The 26387-nt window shown below is 49.1% G+C and overlaps 2 protein-coding genes and 3 non-coding genes across 6 annotated transcripts in view; all 5 read left to right on the forward strand.

Annotated features, from left to right (window-relative positions):
* Positions 1-17757, forward strand: part of CLMP (CXADR like membrane protein) — a 40747-nt gene extending 22990 nt beyond the window's left edge. For both annotated transcript variants that reach the window (XM_058857158.1, XM_058857157.1), the window contains 6 exons: positions 9097-9254; positions 9923-10124; positions 10987-11154; positions 11568-11690; positions 13561-13702; positions 14642-17757. In XM_058857158.1, the coding sequence (XP_058713141.1) occupies positions 9097-9254; positions 9923-10124; positions 10987-11154; positions 11568-11690; positions 13561-13702; positions 14642-14936 (1088 nt within the window). In that variant the 3' untranslated portion in view covers positions 14937-17757. The remainder of the gene's footprint in view (positions 1-9096; positions 9255-9922; positions 10125-10986; positions 11155-11567; positions 11691-13560; positions 13703-14641) is intronic.
* A 3224-nt stretch (positions 17758-20981) lies between these two features.
* HSPA8 (heat shock protein family A (Hsp70) member 8) lies at positions 20982-26281 on the forward strand. The gene is made up of 9 exons (XM_058856884.1): positions 20982-21126; positions 22102-22311; positions 22759-22964; positions 23054-23206; positions 23292-23847; positions 24131-24333; positions 24623-24821; positions 25090-25322; positions 25777-26281. Exons 2-9 carry the CDS (start codon positions 22107-22109, stop codon positions 25960-25962), a joined length of 1941 nt encoding a protein of 646 aa, XP_058712867.1. The 5' UTR covers positions 20982-21126; positions 22102-22106; the 3' UTR covers positions 25963-26281.
* Positions 23962-24058, forward strand: LOC131588402 (small nucleolar RNA SNORD14). Its single transcript, XR_009279578.1, has one exon. It is a non-coding gene; the product is annotated as a small nucleolar RNA SNORD14 (small nucleolar RNA).
* On the forward strand, positions 24448-24544 carry LOC131588403 (small nucleolar RNA SNORD14). Its single transcript, XR_009279579.1, has one exon. It is a non-coding gene; the product is annotated as a small nucleolar RNA SNORD14 (small nucleolar RNA).
* Positions 25400-25496, forward strand: LOC131588401 (small nucleolar RNA SNORD14). The gene has a single exon (XR_009279577.1). It is a non-coding gene; the product is annotated as a small nucleolar RNA SNORD14 (small nucleolar RNA).
* Positions 26282-26387: the final 106 nt, after the last annotated feature.

Below are 26387 nucleotides of genomic sequence, written 5' to 3' on the forward strand. Positions count from 1 at the left end.
GTGAGCTCACAGAGCTCACAGAGCTGCAGTGAATTCCCTGTGAGATTCCAACCCCTCAAATGCAGCTGGGGGTCTCTTCCAGCCTTTCCAGTGGGGTTTGCATTCCCCAGTAATCCCCACTGGCAGTGCTGATTCACAAACTGGATTCAGAGCTGCACCCTGAGAGCTCGGAGTGGTGTCCAGATGCTTCAAACCCTGCTCACAGTGCAAGGAGTGAGAGAAAAGCTGTTCATGCCCTCTGAATCTGCAGCTGGGACAGGGCTGTGCTCAGCTCCAGGGAAAGTGCAGGGAGGGGACCTCGGTGATGAGAATGAAAAACTCCATCCTTTATTTGAATTTCTGGTTCACACTAAAGCCAGTGAAGGATGAGGATTAAAGAATGAGCTTCCTTTAGTTTTCTTACCTCTGGATTAATACAAAATAATTGATCCTGCCTACAGTAGAATTGAGGAGAGGCTGCAAGCAGTGGATTGACAGTGTTGATGTGTTAGGATTTCAGCTTTTCTATTTCTCACACATTTGTACTCCTGCCATTCCTCAGTGTGGGACTCCAAACTCCACACACACTGGGAGCTGCTGCTTCCCCACTTTGGGCAGACACAACAATTCCTCTCCAGGCCTGGCAATCAAGGACACCTCACTGCCTCAGGCCCCAGAGATGGAAACAAAAGGGAGTTGGGGGCAGCAAACTTGGGGGAAATTCCTTCATTCCCTGCAGCTGGAACTGGGAGATGAACCCCCAGTGTGCAAATGGAACAAACTCATAAAAGTGGGAAAACCTGTGGTCCATTTTTGGGTGAGTTTTGTCTGCCCTAAATGCACCTGAAGGCCCTTCAATAAATAGAAATAAACTGCTTTTTATTCTCTGAATTTTGTCTGGCCTCTGCTTTTAGGCAGCCCAAAAAGGCACAGTGTGACCATCAGAGCTCTGAGTGAAGCTGCTGCTGCTCAGCCCCTGCAGGTCGTACCTTGGCTCCATCTCTGAAGTCTTGCAGAGTTTGATTTCTCCCTTACAAGACTTCTGGGGGTGATGGGGAGGAGCTGCCGCTGTTCATTTTGTGCCTTAGGGCAGCTGTGGCCGAGGGTTTGAGGCTGAGTGGAGATGAAAAGTGACAGAGTGTTAATACATTAGGCATTCATTTTGTATCATATTAGTGGTGCTTGTAGTGGGTAAGTGAGATGTCAGAGCCTGTTATGTGCAATTAGGAGCCACAACTGAACATCCCGTGGAGGTAACAGGGATGGGCTGAGCAGGGAGTGAAGGCTGGGCCTTAAAACTCCATCCAGCCCTGCTGGGGATGGGATCTGAGGGAAAGCTGAGTTTAATTCTGCCTCCAGAACACTGGGAATTTTCAAAGCCAAAGCGAACCCGCTGGAGCAGTAAACTGCAACAATTCAAATTCCTCGCAGGAAAGCAGATTTTGTGGGGTTTGCAGATGTAAACCTGGGGTTATTTGCATTTCCAGGATCACAAGAGGGAATGGAGCCAAAGGAAGGAAACAGGGCTGGTTGAGATCCCCAGTTCTTACCTCAATTCCCTCCTGCAGGGAGGGATGAAGCTCACCTGTGTTTCTTGAGTTTCCTGGTCCCTTTTTGGGCAAGTTTAGAACAAGCTGAATTTCCAGGACACTGAGCAGCAGATCAGTTGACTGCCTTCTGATTAAAATCTTACACCTTAATGCAAAGGGATAAAAAATGAAGAGGGAATCCTCAGCACAATAACATTTTTATTGAGAATCCTTATCAATCTCTCAAGTCTCTTCCAATCTCCTCAATTTTTAGAGTTAGCTGATGCAACCTTCTCCTTGGATTTCAAAATGGGTGAGGAAATATCTGATGGACAAATACTGCTTTGAAAACAGTTTTGTTGCTGTCTCTTTGGGTTTGTATTCTGGATTCTGCTCCGTGTCTGCCTTGGGCAGAGAACTTCATTTCTGTGTGCCTTCATTTGTGTGTCCCTGAACTGACAGCAACAAGAGATTCCCTGGGAGACTGAGGCCTAAGAATATCCCTCAGACAAAAGAAATCCTAGAAATTATCACTGAAACCATCTTCCTCCTCTTTTAATCTTTTTTAAACCAGGTGAAATTTCTGATGTTTAGGGATGGAATGTTTCGGTTTTCTTCCCTTCAAATCTTTAAGGTACACAAAGCCAACCAAAGATGCCTGGAAAAAAAGGGAATTTCAGACAGCCACTGGTGCTTCTTCCCTCCAGGAGTCTGAGATCTGCACTGACAAAGCCCAAGCTGAAAAGGCTTGGCTGCACACAGGAGACACCTGGACCAATTCCCTGATAAAACTGCCTGGACTAAAGACAAAGGGATTTCACACATTCCTGTGCACAGGCACTCCGTGAACCATGAAATTGTGAGATGCAGCGCTGGTGCCTTGTTTTCTGTTCTGGAGTCTCCAGGGATGGAAAGCCAGAATCTCCTGCTTGCACTGGATTTTTCAGAAGTGCAATGAGAGAAGGGAAAGCACATCCAGAGCTGCTGGCTGCCCGGGAAGCTCCTTGGCTAAGGAAGTGCTTCAATGTTGGGGTTTTTTTTCAATATTCCCAAGCTTTTCTAAACTTTGGATTTGATGTGGGTTGGTGCTGAAAGTTAACTCTGGCATTTTCAGAGACAGCATTTTGCCTTTTTATCGCAGGTAGGGTTTCTCGTTGCATGTGGTCTCTGGGTACTGCAGGATTCATTTTCCACTTGTCTTTAATCCACAAAGGAATCCTTAAGATTTCCCTGAGAAATATTGAACCACCTCGTTTAGACACCAGGAACTGTGAATTTACTCCCACAGGGCGTGCACTGATGCTGTGCTGCTGAAGCCATTCCACACCCCTTCCCTATCCTGGATTTCCACAGGAAGGATTGCTGGGCACTGCTGGTATTCCTGCACCACCAGCCCAGTTCCATCCCCACTCCAGTTACCCACTGTAACTGCTCAGCTGTTACAAACCCCTAAAACCAGAGGCTTTGCTCTGTGAGATGTTGCTTTTGCTGCTCTCCCTGGGCCTCAATTCCAAACGCTTCACGTCAGCGCCTGGATCCTCGGCCGCGGGCAGGACTCTCCTGCTCTCTGTTTGCACAGCCTCCCCCGGGCTCAGCACATGTGCTTCCAATTCCAGAGGCTCTGCAGCGTGGTGTGGATGGGGATGGGGCTGGCCTGACCCCCCTGGCCTGTTTCAGCCCCTCTTTGGGATGCTTCCTCTTCCCAACCAAACTCCCGCAGCCGAAGGCGGGCGGAGGGGAGGCGGCTGCCGGCGGCGTGCTGGGGCCAGCCGTGGTCACTGGGAGCACTGGAGCCCTCGGGACAAGGCAGCCCTTGGCCTGTGTGTCTGTGCCAGCCAAGGGACACAAGCAGCAGATGTCCCAGGGCACAGCCTGCGCTCCCTTAATGACCCTCAGGAGACTGCGGCCGCCTGCGGCCTCTCCTCCCTCGTGCCAGGAATGCAGCAGAGCTGTCTGGAAGGAGACGCTGCTTGGTGTTTATTTTGGCCTGAAATGCTGTCAGGGTAACTGTTAGGGCTGGTGTGGTCTGAGCATGAGTTGAGCTGGCGACCTTTTTGGGTTCTCCTCATAACTCTGGGATAAAACAACGCAACTTTCCCTCATCCACAGCAAAAAACCGGGGAAGAGAGTCCAGGGGGACATAAAAGCCTCTGTGTGTCTGTGTCTGTCATCACCCCTGAACAGCACCAGTGGGGGAAGATGTTTGATTCCTCAAGAGTTTAATTTTAAGGCCCACTGAGCCTTACTTGAGTGTGGAACTCGTCTGCGGTGTCTTCAGCACTTCACTGCTTGAACTGCCCAGTCACGCAAGCAGCCCTGCAAGTTTGACTCGAGATGTAATTCCTTGGCCATAAAAGTCATTGTTGGCCTCCTGCTCCAGCAGCTCAAACTCTGAATCTGCTGATTGCAAAACACTCAGGGTTTTTTTCTCGTTAGCACTGGATGGGGGGCAAGCTCTTGTTTTTTTTTTTTTTCATAGAGAAACTTAGGAAATCATTTCCTAAAGGACTCCAGCGAGATGAGACTCCAACAGATGTGAAACATCTTAAATTCCTGGCGTGAGGGAGTGGTTCAGAGCTGCAACATGGCAGGCTGTCCTTTTTGTTTTTAACTCCCAAACATGCCTAATTTAGACACATTCTGTTTTCAGATGCTTTAGCACAAAATAGTGAGGCAAGTGAAGGATTATCCAGCTGAAGGAACGCTCTGGTGTAGTTCTGTGGATGTTTATTCTCTCTGGGCTGATTTAAGTAGGAAGTTCTTGCTTATTTGAGTTGTTTTGATTAAAATGAAGCATTTCAGCAGTTCAGGTCTGGCTGAGAGCAGCTACAGCACAGGATTTCTGCACGCACTGTGTTTTTCCAACAGCCTGGATTTGGGAAGAGTGAGTGAGTCAGGACCAGAGGGACGAACCTTCCTCCTTGGAAAGGTCCCATTTCCACTCAGAGGAGTCACACAGACGTGAGGATGACTTTGAGGAGGATCCCAGTGGAGAACTCATCCGCAGGGGACAGCTCCTGTTGCAGGGAGGACGAGATGTGCCCTGACACCAGGGCTGGCTCCCTGCTCCTGCCACACCTGCACCCAGGAAAGGCTTTGATCTTGATGAACAAAAGCAGGCAGAGCAGCCATCACAGGGAGCTGGGAATTGTTCAGACAGGGTACAAACTGTGTGTGTGGATACCACTGGAATTCCTGCTCTTGCTGCGGTGTGGAGGGAAGTTTTCCTCAGCAGCAGATTCCAGGCGTTTCCTGAGTCACTTCTGGAGCTGCAGGAAAATTACAGGTTGCATTTCTGCTCCTCCCTGGACATCAGGGATATTCTGTTGCAAATCTCATCTTTGATAAAAAGCCAAAATAAATCATAAAAGCCATTGATGAAGGACAAACCACACTGATCTTCCTGAAGAAGCTGAAATTTTGGAAAACCCCTTCTGGATATTCACATTTTGAGTGAGCTTGGTGTTGGTATGGCTTGGGCTAAGCTTAAAAAAAAAACCTTAAAAGCTTTAAGCTTAGCTTGGGCTAAACTTAAAAAAAAGTATTATTGTGGATTTCTTTTATCTTGATTCTCTGAATCTTTTCTAGGCTGTTCCTCCTAATTCCAGCAGTTAAGTGATACAGCACAACCTATTACTTTTTAAATAGCAGAATCTATTTTTAGCATTGCTCCCTAATTCAAACCTTCTGAACCTAATGAAAGATTTAAGTCTGGAAGCTCTTTAGCTTTTAGGATGGGAATTTGCCTATAAATAAAAACATCAGCAAAGCATTTATTTCCCCTTTGATTCTGCTTGTCTGGTAATGTATATTTGATGTTGGGATATGTGGTGGGGGTGTGTACATACATATAATTGTAAAGGGTATGGAAATACTCTGGGCATCAGAACAGCATGGGCATGAAAATGTGGGATCCTGGAAGGGTTCAGGCATGGAAACACTGCTTTGTGGGGACAGAATTTGTGATAAGGCCAAACACGGTCTCGGTTTACTCAGCATTTGCTGCTCGCTGTGTTGCGCCGGCTCCTTCCCCCTGCACCATTTCAAAGGGCTGATTCTGCTGAAATTCAAACCCTTCCATGACATAAACTCACAATGAGAGGTCTTTAAAATGTTGAAATGAGTTCTGAGGAATTCCTCAAGCCTGACATCTTTGCTGAGGGATCCAGCCTGTTGTCCTCTTTTATTTTTTTTTTTAATTTAAACTCTGCCATGTGTGCAAGGCAGAAGGGGCTGAGAGGGCTAAAAACCCCTTGGAATCCTTCCCCTGGTCAACCTTGGCAGTGTCTGGATGCCTTTGGGATTGATTAAAATCCCTGTGGCTGTGTTTCCCTTGGAGATTGAAACGGGGGAGGGATGAGAGGATGGTTGTGGTGGTCTGCAGGGTGTGGGGTGAGTTATTGTGCTCGGAACAATGCAGGGAACAGTCACACAGGGTCACTGCTCCTCCCCTCTGCTGTGCCACCCAAGGCCTCCAGGCCAACGCTTCCAAAAGCATTAAAAGAAAAAAAATCAAAATTTTAAGAAATAAAAAAAAAAAACCCCAAAACTAAAAAAACCCAAAAAACAACCCATCAAAAAAAAACAACAACAAAAAGATTTGGGATAAGCAGGAAAACCAATCCCACCTCCTCCTGGAGTCATGGGATGGGAGCTGAGCAAAGCCAAAAGCAACAATTCCCGAATTCCTGACAGCACACAGAGCTGCCCACAGGATGTGGAAGGGGGAAGAGGGTTTGTTGGGCAAGAACTGCGGAGCCTGCAGAAATGTGCCATTACTTTTGGATGTGATTTCTGGGAAAATCATCCCCTTTTTTCATGCATTGTGTGCAGGATCCAGCCCCTGAGGCCAGCCAGGGCTGTGGAGCTCTGTGAGGGAAGGTTTGGAAGAGCAAAGGGATAAATAAATCCCTTTGTAACCAAGCCCCTGTGTCCTGGGCAGAGCTGCAGGAAGGGGCAGACATGGCAAAAATGGTTAAAACCATCTCATTTATTTGAACTGCCCTGCGAGGCCTCACCTACACAAATCCAACTTCAGGGAGGGTTTATTCTTCTTTGGATAATAAAACCCAGAAGGTTTTAAGCCTAGCATCTGTTTCTAGCTCCTTCCTTCTCCCATGTGCCATAAATTCCTGCACTAAACCCAAATCACCATTTCATCCCTGCTGGCTGCAGCCAGGCCCTACCCAAACTCTGAGATGTGCTCATGCTGAGGTCTCTTGGGATTTTTTTTGTGGGTAATTTCTTCACCTGTCTCTTTTGTTGGGTTATTGTAAGAGGCTGTTTTATCTTCCTTTCAACGTATGGGTGACTGGGAGGAAATAAAGTGAGATTCCTGTCTAGAGAACCTGCAAAACTTCAACTCCTGTGGGAGTTTTCAAACACTGGTAAAGCATTAATAAGGAATGAAGAGACAAATCAGGGGCTTTTAAATAAGATTTTGCATGGTGTGTGAGTTTGGTTATTGGTTCAATAGTGAATCAGCCCCAAAATTATTTCTGATTCTTTGAAAAAATAAAGGGTGCTGTAGGAATTTGTCACTATTCCAGTGGATGTCACCCACTGTTTTTTCTCCCCATTTAGATGATGAGTTTATAGGCACAGGGCTCTTCCTCAAATCCACAGCTATTTCCTGAGAGCTGCAAGAATCCCTCGAAGGTGTGAGCTCTGCTAAACCCAGCCTGTCTAAGCCAGAAAGGAACAAAAACTGTCAGAATCTCGTGAAATATTTCTAATTTTACATAAAAAGCCTGGAGCAGGATTAAGTTTTGAAACTCAGAACACCTTCGAGGTTGTGCAGGAACCCTCAGAGCTCCACAGGGCTTGGAAAATGTTGCAAATGTCGTGTGAACGTCCCTGTTGTGGTGCCTAAATTAAGGTTATTGATCAGCGATGTAGCGAGCTGTGCTAATGAGGGCAGCCCCAAGCAAAGCAGGCTCCAGGGAAAAGCTGGATTCGTCCTGGGCAGGAATTCTAATTGTATTTGGCAGATGGAGCTTTGAGAGCAGCGAATCCAGTGATAAACTGGATTACTTTTCCCTTTAAAGCAAGCAGCTAACGTGGTTGGAAAGGAGCTTTCACTGCCAGCAGTTCAGGAGGAGAGCTGAAGCTTTGGCAAGGCTCCACCTGTCCGAAAATTCCGGGTATTTCATGTAGGGGATGATAATTCTTGATAAAGTGTTTAGGAAGGATAAATTAAATATCCAAATCTCAGCAGCTGAGGGATGGTCATGGTGACTCAGAGGCAGAGCTGAGAATGGGAGAAGGAACCTTCTAAAAGTTGGTCCTGAAGAAATGGAAAGAATGAGAGAGCATCGTGTTGGATGCAAATTTTCTGTCTGTTTTTCACCTGAAGGTTCAGGATCCACTGTTTAAATACCATAAAAGTATATAAAGAGTAGATAATAATATTAAAAGTTTAGGGATAAATCCAGCCTGTGTAACTGGAACCTCTCATGCTCCTGCTCTGTCCTCCCAGGATTGTGTGCTCAGTCACACGTGGGACTTCCCAGTGCTTGAAACTTCCCCAATTTTCAGCAGTTTCGCAATATTTGGCCCAGAAAGCAAAATATTTCCTCCCACTTCGTTTCACAGGGGAAAAAAGAAACGGTTTTAGGGTTTCGAACATCAAAACTGCAGAACAACTCAATTTCCCCGTGAAGATTCACACCCCAAAGGCAAATGGCATCGGTGCCCCACGGAGATTTAGTGGGGAAATGTTTGATTTTGACCTGGGGGATCTGCCTGTAACTTTCCCTTCCTCCTGGGTCAGTTTTAACTGAGTCTGAACTTCCCATGCTGAGTCCACATTTACGAGTGGGAGATGGGCAAAGGCAAGGATTGATGGTGGGCTTTTATTCAGTTTTCACATGGAGCAGACAGTGCCTAACGCAGTGCTGGCTGAACACCCAATTTCCCTGCCCTGCATCATCTCCTGGGCCGCGTTTTAGGGCGTTCACCCCCGTTTTGGGGGATTTTATCTCACATTCCAAAGGCTCTGCTTCCCTCTAGCGGGTTCGCTTGACACTTCAATTTTATTTCATTTTTAGATCCTGCCAAACCATTTTGGACAACTTTTTTTTTTGAGGGTGTTGCTATTCAAAGTTCCTTCCCAATCCTACTTCTTCCACGCTTTTCTGAAGTTTAACCCTCTTCTTCCCAGGCTGGTTTCTTATTTCTGAAATACATAAATATAATCCAGTGTTAGGAAAGAGACTCCAAGCCTTTGTCATATTGATGAAGGGATAAATTGAAGCTTTTCTGGGTGGAAATACTTCTGAAATCAGGTAATAAGAGGTGAGAGCAGAGCTGGGGAGGTTGTTTGAAATTGGGAGTGTGCAGAGGGTGTGGGTGCTATGGGAGCACTGACAGCTCGGGAGTGTGAAGCCATCTGCTCGTGCCTCAGCATCACTGAAAACGCCCGGGTTTGTAGAAATGTCTCCTTAAATCAGCTGCAATCTGTGCAGGGAGCCGAGCTGGGGGGGTTTGCTTGGCTGCTGTGAAGAAAATGAGGAAGAATCCAGCAAAAAAACCCAAAAAACCAGCAAAGATGCAGCCTGGCCTCTGACCTCCTGCCCTTCTCTTCCAGCCTCCTGTTCTGTTTGGCTCTGCGAGGCTCAGACCGAATTCAAGAGAGTGGCTGAAGAAAACGTGACCCTGCCCTGCCACCACCGCCTGGGGCTGCTGGAGCAGGGCAGCCTGGACATCGAGTGGCTGCTGCACATCTCCGAGACCGTGCAGAAAGCGGTGGGTTTGCCGAGAAAATCTCTTTATTTCTGCCTTCACGCCGCCAGCCCTCGCTTGAACAGCACGCCTGGGATGAGCTTTGCAGGTTGTTCTGGTGATGAGAGCAGTGTTTAGAAAACAGAGCTGATTTAGAGAGATTGAGAATGTGGAAAAGTTATTTGATACCCACACGTGCTGTGTTGGAACGGGTTGTGTTACAATGGATTTCTTTTTAAAATATAGTCAGTCCTCATCAGATCAAGTCCTTAAGGCGTTCAAAATAACTTTGGATTTTGCAGGCCTGGTTTTCAAACCCTTGGTTTCAGTACAAAACTCAGCAGTTTAGTCCTTATAAAAATTAGGTCTGCAGAGACTTAAATTAGCACAGCCAAACCTCCAGACTGCTTTGATGCCTTGTGGCATAAACTTGTATATGTTTATAACTATATAAACTATATACTTTATAGCCCAATATAACTATAAATCTATTTTTAATATAATTATTAATATAAAGCAGAAATAAATACACTTCTTGCATTGTGCTCAGGGTGGAAACCCAGGTTTGCTTTCCCACGCTGCGCCAGGTTTCCCGTGTGACCCTTGACAAGTCGATAAACTGGGATGGAAACGCTCGGATTTGCTGTTCCATGTGAAAATAAAAGGCAACTCATGTGTGCTCTGCTCCCCAGGTGATCACCTACTCTGGAGGCCGTGTTTATGATGACCTGAACGAGGAGCAGAAGGGACGGGTTTCCTTCACCTCCAACTTCCTTGCAGGAGATGCCTCCTTACAGATCATCTCCCTGCAGTCCAGCGATGCAGGGAAATACATCTGCAAGGTCAAGAACGCTGGGCAGTACGAGTGGGCTCGCATCACCCTCAAGGTTGTAGGTAAGGACAGTTTCTTGTTCTCCCAAAAGGGAAAAAAAGAAATTCAGACTCGCTTTCCTGGGGAGGGATTTGTTTCAGCGGGGTATAAATACACCAAGACACCTCAAGATCAGGTTTCAGTGCCCAGTTTGTATCTGCCTCTGCATTTTTTGGCAAAGGACAGGCCACAGGAAGAGCCTAAAGCACCGGTTTGAGGTTGGTGTGATTAAATGCAAAGCCATTCTTTCCAAATGATGGCTATGAGCTCATCACCCAAAGCAGGCTGATATTCTATCTCAGCTGGCCATCACCTCCTGCTGGGCACTGGCACTTCATGTCCCAGCACCCTGAGCCGATCCCAGCCAGGGGAGGTGACAGATGAGCAGCTGGGGCTGGCATTTCCCTGCCCTGATTGCTCAGCTTTCCACACTCGGTGATCCCATGGGAGAATCCCGAGGCCTGCCAGGAGCTGCGGGCACAAGGGAGAAGCAAAGGGAGGGAAAGATGTTCTCCAAATTGTGTCTGGAAGAGGAAAGGTGATAGAGCTGCACAGAACGAGGCAAAAAAGTGTTAGAATGTCACTGCCAGGGCTGAGGCAGCCTGCTCCTCTGTGGGGTGACAGGGAAAGGGAAGGGAAAGGGAAGGGGAAGGGGAAGGGGAAGGGGAAGGGGAAGGGGAAGGGAAAGGGAAAGGGAAAGGGAAAGGGAAAGGGAAAGGGAGGAGAAAAGGAGAAGGGGTTTTAGACCCCTAAAAACCATCACTGGTGTGATTCCTTAAGGCATTCCACAGAAGGCAGCGTTTGGAAGCAGTTTAAATGCCAAGGAAGGGTTTCCAGTGAGCAGACTCTGCTGTGTCCGCATGACCTGTCTTCTGCTCCTTCTAGAGAAACCCTCCAAGCCCAAGTGCTGGCTGGAGGGGGAGATGCTGGAAGGGAAGGAGCTGTCCCTGCAGTGCCGCTCCGCCTCGGGCACTGCCCCCATCTCGTACCGCTGGCAGCGCATCAGCGAGGAGGACGAGAGAGCCGAGCACCTCCCTCCCAACTCCAGAGTCAGTGAGTCGGGGCATTCCCTCCCTCCGAGCTCCGGGAACACTGCCTGGAGGCGACACTGGGGCTCCAGCACTCCTCCCACTGCCGCGCCTGCACCTGGGGGGATGCTCCACTTTTCCCCTTCTTTCCCTCCTTTCTCCCTTCTTTTCCCCTTCTTTCTTCCTTCTTTCCCCCTTCCTTCTTTCCTTCCTTCTTTCTCCCTTCTTCCCCCTTCTTTCTCCCTTCTTTCCCTCTTCTTCCTCCTTCCTTTCTTCCTTTCTTCTTTCCCCCTCCTTTCTTCTTTCTCCTCTCCTTCCCCCTTGCATTGTCCCGGAGCTGATTTGACCCCACAGATCAATTTGTGCCTGTGTGAGCTAGCCACAGTTGAAGTTTCTCACTCCATCTGATTAATCCCAGGGATGTTTTTCCCATTCCAGACATCTCGAACCCCGGGCAGGTGCTGCTGAAGAACCTGACCCAGCTGAGCACGGGGCTGTACCAGTGCGTGGCCACCAACGAGGCAGGGCAGGAGAGCTGCGTGCTGCAGGTGACAGTGCAGCGTAAGTACCGCCCTTGGCAGCTGAATTAACACCAAAAATGTGTGTCCAAAAACGAGACAGAGGAGCTGTGACTTTATTGGAATAAAGGGAGAGGCCATGGGGCATTTCTCTTGGGGGCTCTCAGATTTTTAGAGGATGCAGCCTCCTTTTTATCCCAATTTCCCAGCCACATTTCCCTCTCTTCACCCGTTTGCTGAGGTATTTGAGAGGTCCAGACTCCCCAAATCACCCAATACAGACCCCTTCTAATGTGTGCCCCCCCTTTTCTTTTCCTTGTGTCAATCAATGGAATTCCTCTGGAATTTATGGAATTCTTCCCATTGTTTCTTTCATCCTCAGTATCCAATTTTATTTATCAGCAGACCCACAGTTTGTTTGTAAAGACAAACCCCTCATTCCTTTCACCCAGAACCGTGTCCCTGCTCCAGGGGGGACACGCTGCCTCCCAGCTCTCCTGGAAAATTCTGTGCTTTGCCCTTTCCTACTTCCACCACATCAAATATTCTTATTTATTGCACTTTTGATTTGTTCACCTGAAATGATAACATCACAACCTGAGCCCAGATGACGGTTTCATCATTTTAGATGTCTGGGTCTGTTAGAAACCTTGATTTTCAGAATGGTTCATGAAATGCAAGCAGGGAAGATGGTTCAGCAGATGTTCTTCTGGCTGGAGTGATTGCACGAGGTGACTCTCAGGAATGATTTCTCTCTGTGGATATTCCAGCAATCCAAATTTTTGCAGCACTTGGGACAGCAAAATATCTAAAGTCAGTTGGAACGGCTGACTGCAGATAATTTTGCAGGATAAAAAGGTAACTTTTGTCACAGTTTGGTTTTAATCAGGTTTAGCCATTTGTGTCCTGAACAGCAGAGGTCAAAATTCCCTGATTAACCCCAGGAATGCAGCTCTGGGCAGGGTGTCCTTTCCATCTGCATACCAGGAAAAGGGTGGAGTTTATCACCCAAACCCAAACAATGGAGTTTAGACCTCTCAAAGCTGGACCTGCTCTGATAAAACTAAAAAAAAAAAGTCTCCTCTTGGAGATTCCAAAGCTTTGGAATTTTTCTGCCCAGCCAAGCCTGAAATGAGTGGAATATGGAATAAGGAAAACCGGTTTGCCTGAGGCGTGTGGAGTAAAAGCGTCCAGGCAGCTTTTATGGCAATTGAACTGGTTTTTAAAACAGTTTTAAAACCTCACTTGGCTTTACTAAACCCTCCAGAGGGACTGAGCCTTAAGGAAACAACTTTCAGCCAAGCCCAACCTGATTCTTTTATCAAGAAAGGTTGTGATGAGCTATCAGCACAGGGCCCATGACCCTTGGGAAATGTTCTCTCATTTCCTGGGCTGGTGTGGATGAAAAGTGCCCTGCACAGGACGGTTTCCTTTCCTCCTCTGCCTTCCTCAGTCAGGTCACTTTTTCTCCATTTGAATAATTTTTTCCTGAACTGGGTTCTAATCATTCAAGGGGAGCTGAAGGGGGAAAACAAAAATCCTCATGGGGAAACATTAACAGATCAAACATTCCTGTTCCTCTGGGGTGCTGCCTGCTGCTGTGTTTCACATGTGGGCTCTCCTGTCTTGGCATTTTCTGCACTTTTCTGCTCTTAGAAAGGGATTTTCCCTCTTATTTCAACTCTGCCCCACAGCTGAAGGCCCAGCACTTGCGGTTTCACCTTTGCAGAGGTGAGTGCTTCACTCCCTGCCAGCTCAGCTTTAGCTGAGGATAAACTGGTTCAACTTCTGCGTGGAGACACACCTAAAAAAATAACCTCCAGCGTTCTGTCCTGAGTTATTCCCAGTGCTGGGACTAAAACCCCACCACACCAACAAGGCTTCACCAATAAATTTGTTTTTTTGGACGACAGATGCACAAAATATCAGCATGATCGCTGGGGCAGTGTGTGGAGTGGTGGTGGGGCTCTCCCTCCTTTTCCTGGTGGTGAGGCTGACGATAAGGAGGAAAGAAAAGAAGAGATACGAGGAAGAGGAGGCACCAAACGAAATCAGGTAACGCCTTTTATTTAATCCCACCTCCCACACTCCCTGCTCACAGTTTCCCACCACGGTTTTAACTAACTAGAAGTAGATTTAAGTCTCTTCAAAGGTTGTTCTAAAAAGCTTTTAAAGTCTCAGTAAAATATCACCGACAAATTTCTCTGTGAGAATCTTTGTGAAGACTTTCCAGAAAATTAGATTAAAGTTCCCCCTCTTCTTTCCCCTGGTAAATTAGCACAGACCTCAACCAACTGTTTTCTCTCACATTTGCAATTTTGGTATTTTGAAGCATTTGCATATTTTTTTGTGGTGTTAAATTGAAGCTGCTTGTCAGTTGTGGTTCTGAGAGGGTTTGGAGGTGGTTTTCTTGCCTTCTTCCCGTTTCATTTTTTCTTTATTTTATTTTTCTTTCCTTTCTTTACCCCTCTTCTTCCCTTCTTACCCCTTTCTTTTCCTTCTTCTTTCCCCTTCTTCCCACTTTCTTTCCACCTTTTTTTCCCCTTCTTTCTCCATTCTTTCCCCCTTCTTTCACCTTTCTTTTCCTTTCTTTCCCACTTCTTTCTGTCATTCTTTTCCTTATTTCTCCCTTCTTTCCCCCTTCCTTCTCCACTCTTTCTCCCTTCTTTACTCATCTTTCTCCCTTGTTTCCCCCTTCTTTTCCCTTCTTTTGCCCTTCTTTCTTCCATTCTTTCCCTTATTTCTCCCTTCTGTCTCCCTTCTTTCCCCCTTCTTTCTTCTCTCTTTCCCCTCTTCTCTGCCCCCTTCTTTCTTCCTTCTTTCCCCCACTTTTCCCTCTTCTTTTCCCCCTTCTTTTCTCCCTTCCTTTCCCTCTTCTTTCCCCCTTTTTTCTCCCCTTCTTTCCCCCATTCCGGGTGATTTGCAGCAGCATTGCGGAGCGAGGGCCGAGCTTTTCTCGTGTTGTTTGATCCCTGTGTGTGTTTTCCCTTGCAGGGAAGATGCCGAGGCACCCAAGGCACACCTCGTCAAACCCAGCTCCTCCTCCTCGGGCTCCAGGAGCTCCCGCTCGGGTTCCTCCTCCACCAGGTCCACAGCCAACAGTGCCTCCCGCAGCCAGCGGACTTTGTCCACCGAGGCCACCCCGCACCTGACCCCTCCCCAGTACGGCCAGAGGCAGCTGGACAGGAAAGACCCCGAGCCAAAGAAAGTCGATTACAACAACCTGGTGAAGCTGGGAGCGCCAGCGGTGATGGTGCCCGCGCAGAGCCGGGCGTTCCAGACCGTGTGAGCATCCTGGGAGCCAGAGCAACACTTCACACACCACCAGCCACTTTAGCATCCTTAGGGTAGCTAGTTCTCTTCCTGGTCAGCTTAATCTTAATCACTCGGGATTATTCACACCACGAGAAGCCCTCCCACTCAATTCTTTCTGAACATCTTCCAGCACTGAGGTTCTGATACTGGCAGATATATTGGAGGGGAAAGGGAGCTTCTTTTTAAATTATCTTTTTTTTTTTTTTCCTTTTTCCTTTGACTGAGCATTTAAAACCTACGACAGCAAAACGCTGTAAGAGTGAAAAGAAGCCAAACCTCAGGATTTTTTAAAAGGGATCAACAGAGACTTAAAGATGCATAATATTCCAGACAGGTTTTGTGGGGAGGGAGGAGCCCCTGGGGCTGGTTTTGGAGAAGTGTCTCGAAGATGAGTTGTCTTAAGTGAAGATTTTGGGGCTGAGGGTGTCCAGCCTCAAAGGGAACTGACAGGTGCTTCACATTTTCTGCATTCAGCGAAATACTGGAGGCTGCAACTAAAGGATCACTCCCAAAGGACAAGAGATGCAGTATTAAAGCATCTGAACTAAACTCTGTACTAAAGGGAAAGGACCTTTTCTGTCGAGAAAACAGAGGTGCTTTAATTGCCAGAATAAACTTAGGGCCAGGAGCCTGAATCTGCTTCCATGGGCAGCACTGCAGAGCCACGGGGGCCACACTGGAGGGGTGGCCGTGGCTGATGAGCCTTAGAGAGAGCAGAACTGGGCACTGAATCCAGCAGGGAGGCAGTGCCCCAACGGGGAACGCCACCAATGTACCAAAACCAGGATGGAGCGTTTGGAAGAGCTCTCAGTTATTGCCAGCTGGAGAATTGGCCAGGTTTGGAGGGAGCTGGAGTCTCATGGAAAGTTCTTCCCAAGGCTGAACGAGCAGCAGTCCTGAGCTGACCCCCAGGGAAGGCCTGAAGGATTCCCAGACAGGAAAACACACCTGGGACAGGTAAACAAGCACCAAGCGCTGCTCCCATTAGGAAATCTTTGTGTGCTTTGTCCCACTCCCACCCCAAATGCTGGGCCATGTGCCAGAGCTGAGGCTTAAACCTTTAGCAAGACTCGTAAAGAATTGCAAGAATTGTAAAAAATATTTTTTGTGAGCAGCCAGGTTAAGCATTTCCATGGAATACGAAGTTAGGAAAGGATGGGAGGTAGGGACAGATGCAGAATTCTGCTGTTGATATTTTCCTCAGAAGGATTTGACTCTGACTGCTGCTACACACAAGACACTGAGCTTCTAGATTCCTGTATTCCTGGTGATTTTCTGTTTAAAGAATGAAGGTGTTTGGGGTTTTTTTCCCCCATTTGAGGGAGGAAAAGGGTTTCTCCAATTTGTGGGAAGAGCCTACAGAAGATGGATGAGCACAGAAGATCTATAATTCTTTCACTCCAGGATTGTCATTAATCTCCTTTTCTGACTGAGACCCAGAATTCTAATTTCTTTACTTGAGATCTTTGACATCCTCATCAAAGCCAAGCCGTGCTCAGGCTACTTCCATATGGGAAAGAGTTTTCAAACTTGCCCTACACTGTATGAGACCTTCTCTTCCTAGGAGCAGTCCCTCAAAATTCCATTGCTTTCTCTACTCCAGATTAACCCTTGGCAGGACAAATTGCTGATGCTGTGCAGGGAAAGCAATCCCAGTTTTGAACAAGTGAGACCTTGAGGTGTTGGATAAGCTGCTCCTTCCGTGACAGCTGCTGGTGGTGGATCCTCCAGGAGCACATCCCTGGACCAGCTGTGTGTGAAGCAGCAGCTCTGGGTGTCTGTCATTCCTCTGCTTTGTTTTTCTTTCCTGAGCCCTGAAGGCTCCAAAGCACTCCCAAGCCACTCCAGAGCTGGGAAAATCCCAAAAGCAGGAACAGGATGGTGAAAGCAGCTTGTGGGTTCTTCTGTGGGTGCTCATTGTGCTGAACCTTCCCTGTGCTGCCCCTGAGGATCCTCACCGTGTGCAGAGACCCAGGAGCGCTTTTCCCGTGCCTGAGCCTCCAGGAGCTCCTCACCACAAACCGAGGGTGACAATTCCAGCAGCTGAGCTGGCCACAGCTCAGCCAAAAGCTCTGGGGCAGCTTTGAGCCACAGCCCAGGCTGGTAATTAGCAGAGAGGAGGCTCTGCAGCCTGGAGGGAGGAGAATTCACCCTGGGAGGTTTTCCTGGAGCCTTTGGGCAGCCCTGGCAGCCTCTCCTGCTGTTAAACCTCCCTGTGCTGAGAGCTTTGGGCAAGGTCAGGTGCAGTGGCTGAAGCTTGGCCTGGGGGATGGATCCTGGCTGCTCCAAACCCTGCTGCCTTGGAATTTCCAAACCCTGTTGGGATGCAGGAGCTGTCCAGGTATCTGCTGCAGCCCACACACCAGGGATTGACAGGGAGCTTCATCACCCAAAGGAAACAGGAGAAAGGGATCATTCCAAAGGTTTTTTTTTCCAAAGGTTTTATTTTCCAAGCTCCAGCTGATCAGGAGTTGCACAAGGGAAGCAGATAAGCCAAACCCTGTTTTGTAAAATAGTGTATTAAAGCATTTACTGTCATATACCAGCTATTACTCGTGTGATTAAATGCCTACAATGTTATGTAGCTTTTTGTTTCGCAGCAGCTAAACCAAGCTTCCATCTCTGCTACCTGCTATGATTGGTGTACTAGTACTGTGTCTGAACAACTCAGAGGAAAGCAAATATTTATTATTGATTCCTTTGAATCAATGATTTCATAATTATTATTTTTTTTTGGTTGGTTGTTTTATAAATAAAGGCGCTGCAGCTGAAGTGCTGCAGCTCAACTCAACTCGAACCACTTTCTGTGGTGTGATGTGCTTCATGCTGTCAAGCTGAATCCAAAGGGGGAAAAAAAGGATGGAGTTAAAAATACCATTTTTAAGCTAAGCAGGCCTATGTGCATATTTGCATGGGAAGCGTGGGGAACTGGGCTTTTTTTCCTGGATATTTTTCAGTGTAAATTAGGTGATATTTCACAAAAGATGTGAAACCCTGGGTGCCACACGGAAGTAAAAGTGGTTTTATCTTCCATGAGGCCATTTCACCTGGGATATTTTGGCTGAGGACGCAGGTGCTGGAAGCCAACCTGGTAAATAAATAATGCCAGCAAAACAAGCCCTGGTGGCTTCATCCTCGCCCTGCTGTGACCTCCCTGCTGAAGCAGCCCACGTGCCTGGCTTTCCTCATGAGCTCTGAGGTGAGGAGGAAACCTTGAGCTGTGCTCAGCCACTTCAGATCCCTGCAGATAAACCTCTGGAGCCAGCCAAGGAGCTGGGGCTGGGATTTAGGGAGCTGCTGGTTGGTTTGTCTCAGCCTTCTTTTCCCCCCAGGGTGTTTTGCAGAAGTGCCCAGACATCAGCAATCCTCCTTGCTGAAATCTGGCAGCAAAAATTGCAACATTAATTAGGCAGTGTTTAAAACGAAGCAGGGTGACAACACAGTGGTCTCACGGGTGTGTCCCTAATTCCAGAGCAAACGCTGCTCCTGCTCCCGGTGGAGTTGATGACATTAAAAACCCTGATTAGGTGACACACGTTTTGAGAGGAGAGGTGCAGTTGCGGACTTTTGTACAGGATCAGGAATTTGGGGTTATTTTTAACCCCGAGCAGTTTGTCCTGACACACTGAGAGGGGGGGATCCCCGTGGGAAAGGGAAGGGAGGGCCTAGGAAATGTGTGATTTTCAAGCTTCAGCAGATGCAAAAGTTTTATATAAATAAATGCTGCTGTGGTGAGCAGGAGGAATGCCTTTGATAATCTCCCTTCTCCTCCCAGTTCTGTTTTAAACACTGAAAAGAGAAGCACTGCTAGATCCTTAATATCCTAAATTCACTCCCAGAAATAACGTTTCAATCCACAATTTGGAAAAAAAACCCCTCCACACTAAATACTCAAAGTAAATACTTAACCCCGTCCAACCTGCCAAGTTTTAATGTTTGTGATATCAAGTTAATGAGCTCCTTTTGTCCAGTTTAACAGCCTCTAATTTCTGATGGAATGAGTCATTTGCAAGCTGCCCTCCTCCCTGCACTGACTCACTGCAGTTTCAGGCTGCCTCCCCTTGCTCTCAGCCTGCTCTGTGAAATGTGCTTGCACATCTAAATGTCACTGTGGCATCCCAAGGTGCTATTCTTAGGTCCTACCGAAATTCTGCCCATGGTTTTAAAAAAAAAACCCTCAAAAAACCACCCCAAAGACCAACAGCAAGGCGGGTTCAGTGTGAGTTACGCTGAGGAGCATCTCTGGAGTAACCTTGGAGCAGAATAGCACAGGAGCCTGGACTCTGGACAGGGTGGAGTGAGCTTTACACACTTTACCTGGCCAGGTGTACCATGGTTTGCTTCCTGACACAGCACCCCTTCCCCTGCCCTGCCTTTAACCTTCTGCACCCCAATTCCAGCTCCAAACCCTGTCCTCGATGTCACCTCAAAATCCCCGTTCAGCTTCCAGCCCTGTGCAGGATGGTGTTATTGGGGTGCAGGATGGTGTCAGTGGGGTGCAGGATGGTGTTATTGGGGTGCAGGATGTTATTGGGGTACAGGACTGGTGTTATTGGGGTGCAGGATGGTGTCAGTGGGATGCAGGATGTTATTGGGGTACAGGACTGGTGTTATTGGGGTGCAGGATGTTATTGGGGTGCAGGATGGTGTCAGTGGGCTGGCACCGGGTCACCAGCCGAGCCAGATCTCTGTGTCACGTCCCCTCACCGAGGTCACCCCAAATTGCCACGGAAAGCAATGTGGCCACCCTTGTCTCAGGATGTGGCTTGCACACAGCAAATTATCACAGAGAGACACAAGGAACATCTGTTCCTGTGTCCCTGAATTGGACTTTTAAGTGCTACCAAGGACATTTTTGTCTAAAGCCAACCTGGGAGAACATGAAATGCTGTTTTCGTGCAGTTTTTACCCCTTTAAATGGAAGTTCCTTTGCCTGTTTTCCCAGTATGGCCCAGCCTGGCCAGGACTGTGTGTTTGTGTTCCCTGCTCCTGGCTGTTCCACTCAGCCTTTATTCCATGTAAACATTGGCTGCACTGGCTGCAGGCCACAGCCCTGAGCGTGACCTCAGGTGATTCCCGACCTCTGCCCAGCTCCCCTCATCCCAAAGGACACCAAAACCCCACGGTTTTCCACCATTTCTCTTCCCACGGCAATAAATCCCTGCTGGGAGCTGGATTATCCATGCAGCACCGACACACCAAGGGCTGACAGCCTGCCCTTGGCTTGGACTGAGGCTGCTGATGGATGGGGACGTTTAGGATTATAAATGTCCATTATTACGGATTATAAAGTGTGGAGATGCTGAGGGGGCTTTTACTCTGTGGAATAAGCAGTTCCAGTGTCTAAAACACCACAAACACGGCTTCCTGCGAGAGAAACAAGGCGCGGGGGTAAACCTGGGAACGTTCCTTTGAATTGCAGAAGGGAACATGGAGGATGCTGATTATTGTACTTGAGAGATTTACTGAGAACACGCCGCGGGAAGCGCCAGGCAATGGCTGCGAGGATGAGAACGGGGAATGCCGCCATTCCTGAGGGGAAGGAGTGATCTCAGCAGGCACAGCGGGGCTCGGGGGCACAGGGGGATCCCTGAGGGCAGTGCCCGGGCTTGCCCCTCATGGCGCCGCCATCTTGCGCTTCCCCTTGCCCGCCGCTCTCCTTCCCCACCGCCCTCTATGCAAATCACCCGCCATTCCCGCGCGCCGATTGGCCCCTCCCGCCCCATTGCGAAATATGCAAATAAGGACCCGGCGCGCAGCGCGACGATTGGCTGAAAAGCCCGCCCGCTCCCCGCGCCCCGCCCCTCGCCCGTGTCGTCACTGGATATGCGGGCTGTGATTGGCCGAGGCGCGAGGAAAGCCGCGCCCGCCGCGGGGTTTGGGGGGGGCGCGGGGAAAGCGCATGAAGGTTCGAGAACGCGGGGCCGGCCGGCGCGCAACGCCCCCTTCCGGCGCGCGTCACGCACGGCACGGACCAATCACTGGCGGGTGGGAGGGCGGGATCCACGCGCTGATTGGTCAGAGCTGTGCGGGGGAGGCGTGGCCTTCTGGAAGGTTCTGGGCGGGTATAAAAGGGCGGCGCGGCGGGCGCGGGGCATTGAGCGAGCCGGAGCTGAGCTGTGATCCTGCCCAGTGTTTGAACGAGAGACCGGGCCGGACTGCAGGTAACGGGGCTGGGGGAACGCCATGCGGCACGGGGAGGGCATGGAGGAACGTAGCCGCTGTGGAGTGGTGTAGGGAGGGTGCTGGAGGCAGCTCTGAGGCGGCTTGGAAAAGGCTGGGGGCCTTCCCGGGTGGTTTTGTGTCCTGAGAGACCGTTTTGCTGCGGGAACGGGGAGGGGGTGGCGAGTACAGGCTCATTTTGGGTGGCTGCGGTGCATCTTTTTTTATCCCGGCGTTTGTACGCTTTTCTCCTAAATGAGATGCGCCGCGGGAGGGGGAGGAGCGGGGACTCCGCTCTTTTCCCCCGCCTCCATTAATTTTTATTGAAACGGGGGAGGGGAGAAGAGGGGAGGGCCCGCGGAGGCGCAGCGGCGATCTTGGCTCGCTGGGGGGCGGCCTGGGGCGGCGCCGGGGCATAGCGGGTGCTGCAGTGGCCGGCGGTGAGGAAGGAAGGAGCCGCGTGGGTGGAGAGCAGCCACGTGTGGGATGTGGGGGAGGAATGGCTCAAAGAGGGGGGGTCGGTGTCGCACGGGGCTGGGGCTGTGCCAGCGCACGCGGCCCGCCCGGCGGGGACTGCATTTCCCGGCAGCCCCCGGGCACGCCCCGCTGCCGTGGTCACGTTGCGCGGGAGGCGCGGGGCACGCTGGGAGCGGGAGTCCCGCGCCACGTGGTGCGGGGGACGCCCAGCGGCGGAGGCGGGGAGTGCAGCCGGTGTGCGCTGCTGGGGCCACGTGGGATAACGGGGATGGAATTCCAGGGATCATCCGGAATTCACAGAGCGGGTTGGGATCCAGTTACAACTCCTTGCAGTAGAGCACGTTTCACTACACCGGGCTGCTCCCAGCCCCGTTTAGCCTGTTTTTCAAAATTTAAAAGATTAAATAGCCACTTCTTTTTTTTTTTTTTTTTTTTTTTTGCAAGTTACACCAGCTTCACTTTTAACTAAATTATTCTTACTTTTCCCCTTTTTTTCTCAGACAAGATGTCGAAGGGACCAGCTGTCGGGATTGATCTTGGCACCACCTATTCCTGTGTTGGAGTGTTCCAGCATGGGAAGGTGGAGATCATTGCAAATGACCAGGGCAACCGCACCACACCGAGCTACGTGGCCTTCACAGACACAGAGAGGCTCATCGGGGATGCTGCCAAGAACCAGGTGGCCATGAACCCCACCAACACAGTCTTTGGTAAGGCTGCAGGATTGGCACACTTGGGAGTGATGAAAGAGATTTTTCCTATTTAACAGCAAGGCTAAAGATTTCTCATAGAAATTAAAGCATCTAAGTTATTTTTAACCTGGTTACAGTTGTGTAACTGGAAGTTAAAAGTTATTAGATGTAGGAAAAAAGGTGTTTAAGAAAGTATTTGTCATTGAGCAAGTTTTTAGGGTAGATAGTCTTGAGTAATCTTAATCAGGTGTCACAATTTGGTTTATGGCAGAGCATTTGCAGTATTTGAGTGATAGCACTGAGTACACATCAAAATAATAAGATTTAGTGTCTGCACCTGAATCTTATAGCAGTAACAATATTAAACAAGAGATAGTAATTAAAGATTTTCTGTATTTTTAGTAAGAATTCTAGGTTTTTAATTAGGAATGACTGTTTCTAATGTGCATACATCATGTTTTCCAGATGCAAAGCGATTGATTGGGCGCAGATTCGATGACTCTGTGGTCCAGTCTGACATGAAGCACTGGCCCTTCACTGTGGTGAATGATGCTGGCAGACCCAAGGTCCAGGTCGAGTACAAAGGCGAGACAAAGAGTTTCTACCCAGAAGAAATCTCTTCCATGGTTTTAACCAAAATGAAGGAAATTGCAGAGGCGTATCTTGGAAAGGTGAGTCTCTGGACTGAAGTAAGATGTGATGAGTTGTTCTGTGTGAGGACTGGTGTCCCTGACTGAGCTGTTTTTGCTCTGTCCTGCAGACTGTTACCAATGCAGTAGTGACTGTCCCAGCCTATTTCAACGACTCCCAGCGCCAGGCAACGAAAGATGCTGGAACTATTGCAGGGCTCAACGTGCTGCGAATCATCAACGAGCCCACAGCAGCTGCCATTGCCTATGGGCTGGACAAGAAGGTAGGCAGGGGTCACTGTGTGTGGCCAGTGTAAACTGTTAGAGCAGTGCTGAGAATTGAGTAATGAAAATGGATGTTTTCTCCAGGTTGGTGCTGAGAGGAACGTCCTCATCTTCGACCTGGGCGGCGGCACCTTCGATGTGTCCATCCTGACCATCGAAGATGGCATCTTTGAGGTGAAATCCACGGCAGGGGACACCCACTTGGGTGGGGAGGACTTCGACAACCGCATGGTGAACCACTTCATCGCCGAGTTCAAGCGCAAGCACAAGAAGGACATCAGCGAGAACAAGCGCGCCGTGCGCCGCCTGCGCACCGCCTGCGAGCGCGCCAAGCGCACCCTGTCCTCCTCCACCCAGGCCAGCATCGAGATCGACTCCCTCTACGAGGGCATCGACTTCTACACCTCCATCACCAGGGCTCGCTTCGAGGAGCTCAACGCCGACCTGTTCCGCGGCACCCTGGACCCCGTGGAGAAGGCCCTGAGGGACGCCAAGCTGGACAAGTCGCAGATCCACGACATCGTGCTGGTGGGAGGCTCCACGCGCATCCCCAAGATCCAGAAACTGCTGCAGGACTTCTTCAACGGCAAAGAGCTCAACAAGAGCATCAACCCCGATGAGGCTGTGGCCTATGGTGCAGGTAATTAATGCAGCTCTGCAGCTCTTGGTGCTGCAAGCTCTGGTGTGGGGCCCTCGGTTTTCCAGCTGAATCACTAAAGCTTTCTAAAGCTGTAGAAATTAATTCCCCTTGGACTTGCAATGATGAATCAGATTCCAAAGCCATTCGTAGTTTCCACCAGAAGTCGAAAGACTGGTGATGGTCCAAGTACCTTCCTTGGATGTCTGAGCGAGCCAGGTGCCACCAGCACGGTTCCCAGGGTACATTTGGCAGGGTTTTTAACGCTGTCTCTCTCTCTCTCCAGCTGTGCAGGCTGCTATCCTGTCTGGAGACAAGTCTGAGAACGTGCAGGATCTGCTGCTGCTGGACGTGACTCCCCTGTCCCTGGGTATTGAGACAGCTGGGGGGGTCATGACAGTCCTGATCAAGCGCAACACCACCATCCCCACCAAGCAGACCCAGACCTTCACAACCTACTCTGACAACCAGCCTGGGGTGCTGATCCAGGTGAGCAGAGAGCTCTGGGGTAGTTACAGGACACTCTCAGTGCTTTCACTGGTTGGTACTTGAGATAATTTTTAGGCCAGAGGTGTTAAATTCCTGTAATTTGTAAATTCCTGGTTGCTGTGATGAAAGTGACTCCAAAGCCATTCGTAGTTTCCACCAGAAGTCGAAAGACTGGTGTTGGTCAAAGTACCTTCCTTGGATGTCTGAGCGACCACATCCCTTCAGGATAATAATGAAATGACCCATTACTATGATTCCACTGACACAAAGTGATTGTTCTTCTCCTCAGGTGTACGAAGGAGAACGTGCTATGACCAAGGACAACAACTTGCTGGGCAAGTTTGAGCTGACTGGAATTCCCCCTGCCCCCAGAGGAGTCCCTCAGATCGAGGTCACTTTTGATATCGATGCCAATGGCATCCTGAACGTGTCTGCTGTGGATAAGAGCACTGGCAAGGAGAACAAGATCACCATCACAAATGACAAGGGTAAGGATCTGCTCACCTGAGGGGTGGGAGAGCGCTGGAAAATGGGGTTGTCAAGCTCTGCCTTGTGTTTCAGTCAGAATGTGGCTGTAACAGTGTTTTCACACAGATACATCTGTGTGAGCCTTTAAGTCGCAGTAATTAACAAATTCATAAGAAAGCACATTCTGTGCCTCCTCACCCCCCAGATCTGAAGTGTGTAATGTTGGGGGATTTGAGATGATTCCCTAAAAAGGACTGAGTCCAAACTGATGAGTTGTGTTCTCTGCAGGCCGACTGAGCAAGGAGGACATCGAGAGGATGGTGCAGGAGGCAGAGAAGTACAAGGCAGAGGATGAGAAGCAGCGGGATAAGGTCTCCTCCAAGAATTCCCTGGAGTCCTATGCCTTCAACATGAAAGCCACTGTGGAAGATGAGAAGCTCCAGGGCAAGATCTCTGATGATGACAAGCAGAAAATCCTGGACAAATGCAATGAGATCATCAACTGGCTGGACAAGAACCAGGTATGTCACATTCCATCTTCAGTTCCCAGGGTCTGGCTGAGCCACAGGGAGGGTTGAGGATGGAGGAGAAGCCCTGGTTGCTGTGATGAAAGAGATTCCAAAGCCATTCGTAGTTTCCACCAGAAGTCGAAAGACTGGTGTTGGTCCAAGTACCTTCCTTGGATGTCTGAGCGACCACAGCTTGGGAGCACAAAGAGTTTCCAATCCCTCCTGTTCCCAGCTGGAATTTGTTACAGGATGGTGCAGAATTGCTCCCTGCTCCAGGAGCAGTGTGAGATGCTCAAGCCGAGCAGATTCTGCCTTTAATAAATAGATTTTTTAATGAATAAAGCCTGGCTTGGTGCTGGGGCTGAACCAGCCCAGACTGTTGGCATGAGGCACCCAGGCTGCTGTGCTGCTTCCCTCCTGGGCTGTGTCATGAACAGAAGCAGCTGAGCTCTTGTTTGTTTTGCAGACGGCCGAGAAGGAGGAGTTTGAGCACCAGCAGAAGGAGCTGGAGAAGGTTTGCAACCCCATCATCACCAAGCTGTACCAGAGCGCAGGAGGGATGCCCGGTGGGATGCCTGGAGGATTCCCAGGGGGTGGAGCTCCTCCCTCCGGGGGAGCCTCCTCTGGCCCAACCATCGAGGAGGTGGACTAAGGACAGCGGGAAATGCATTCCACTAGCAGTTAGTGTTGGAGGAAACCCCCGGCTGGGGGTTGGAGTGAAGGACCCAATCCTGTAGGCACATCTGGATTTATTTTGCCAGATTAAAAACTCCATAACTGAGCTGCTGTAAACACAGAAAGGAAAAAAAAAAAAGTGAAATCAAAATGGAACAAAACATTTTTTTCTGGGCATTTTAAATACTTGAAAATGTGCACAGGTGGGAGATGAATACCATTGCACTTTACAGTACTGTAAATGAGTGGAAATGCAATTCATGTCCTAAAGAATAAAAACTATTTAATGGGCATCACCCTGTCTCTGCATTCACTTGTTTGTACCAGCTGACCAGAGGAAATAAAGGGAAAAACCCTAAAATCCAGGCAATGGCTGCTTAACAACTGGGCATGATCCAGGGG

The sequence above is a fragment of the Poecile atricapillus genome, chromosome 25, assembly GCF_030490865.1.
Source record: "Poecile atricapillus isolate bPoeAtr1 chromosome 25, bPoeAtr1.hap1, whole genome shotgun sequence".
NCBI lineage: Eukaryota > Metazoa > Chordata > Aves > Passeriformes > Paridae > Poecile > Poecile atricapillus.

Coding starts and splice junctions, on each gene's coding strand:
- HSPA8 (XM_058856884.1), top strand. CDS start 22,107: ATGTCGAAGGGACCAGCTGTCGGGATTGATCTTGGCACCACCTATTCC. Junction 22,965..23,053: donor CAGAGGCGTATCTTGGAAAG/GTGAGTCTCTGG, acceptor TCTGTCCTGCAG/ACTGTTACCAATGCAGTAGT. Junction 23,207..23,291: donor CCTATGGGCTGGACAAGAAG/GTAGGCAGGGGT, acceptor TGTTTTCTCCAG/GTTGGTGCTGAGAGGAACGT.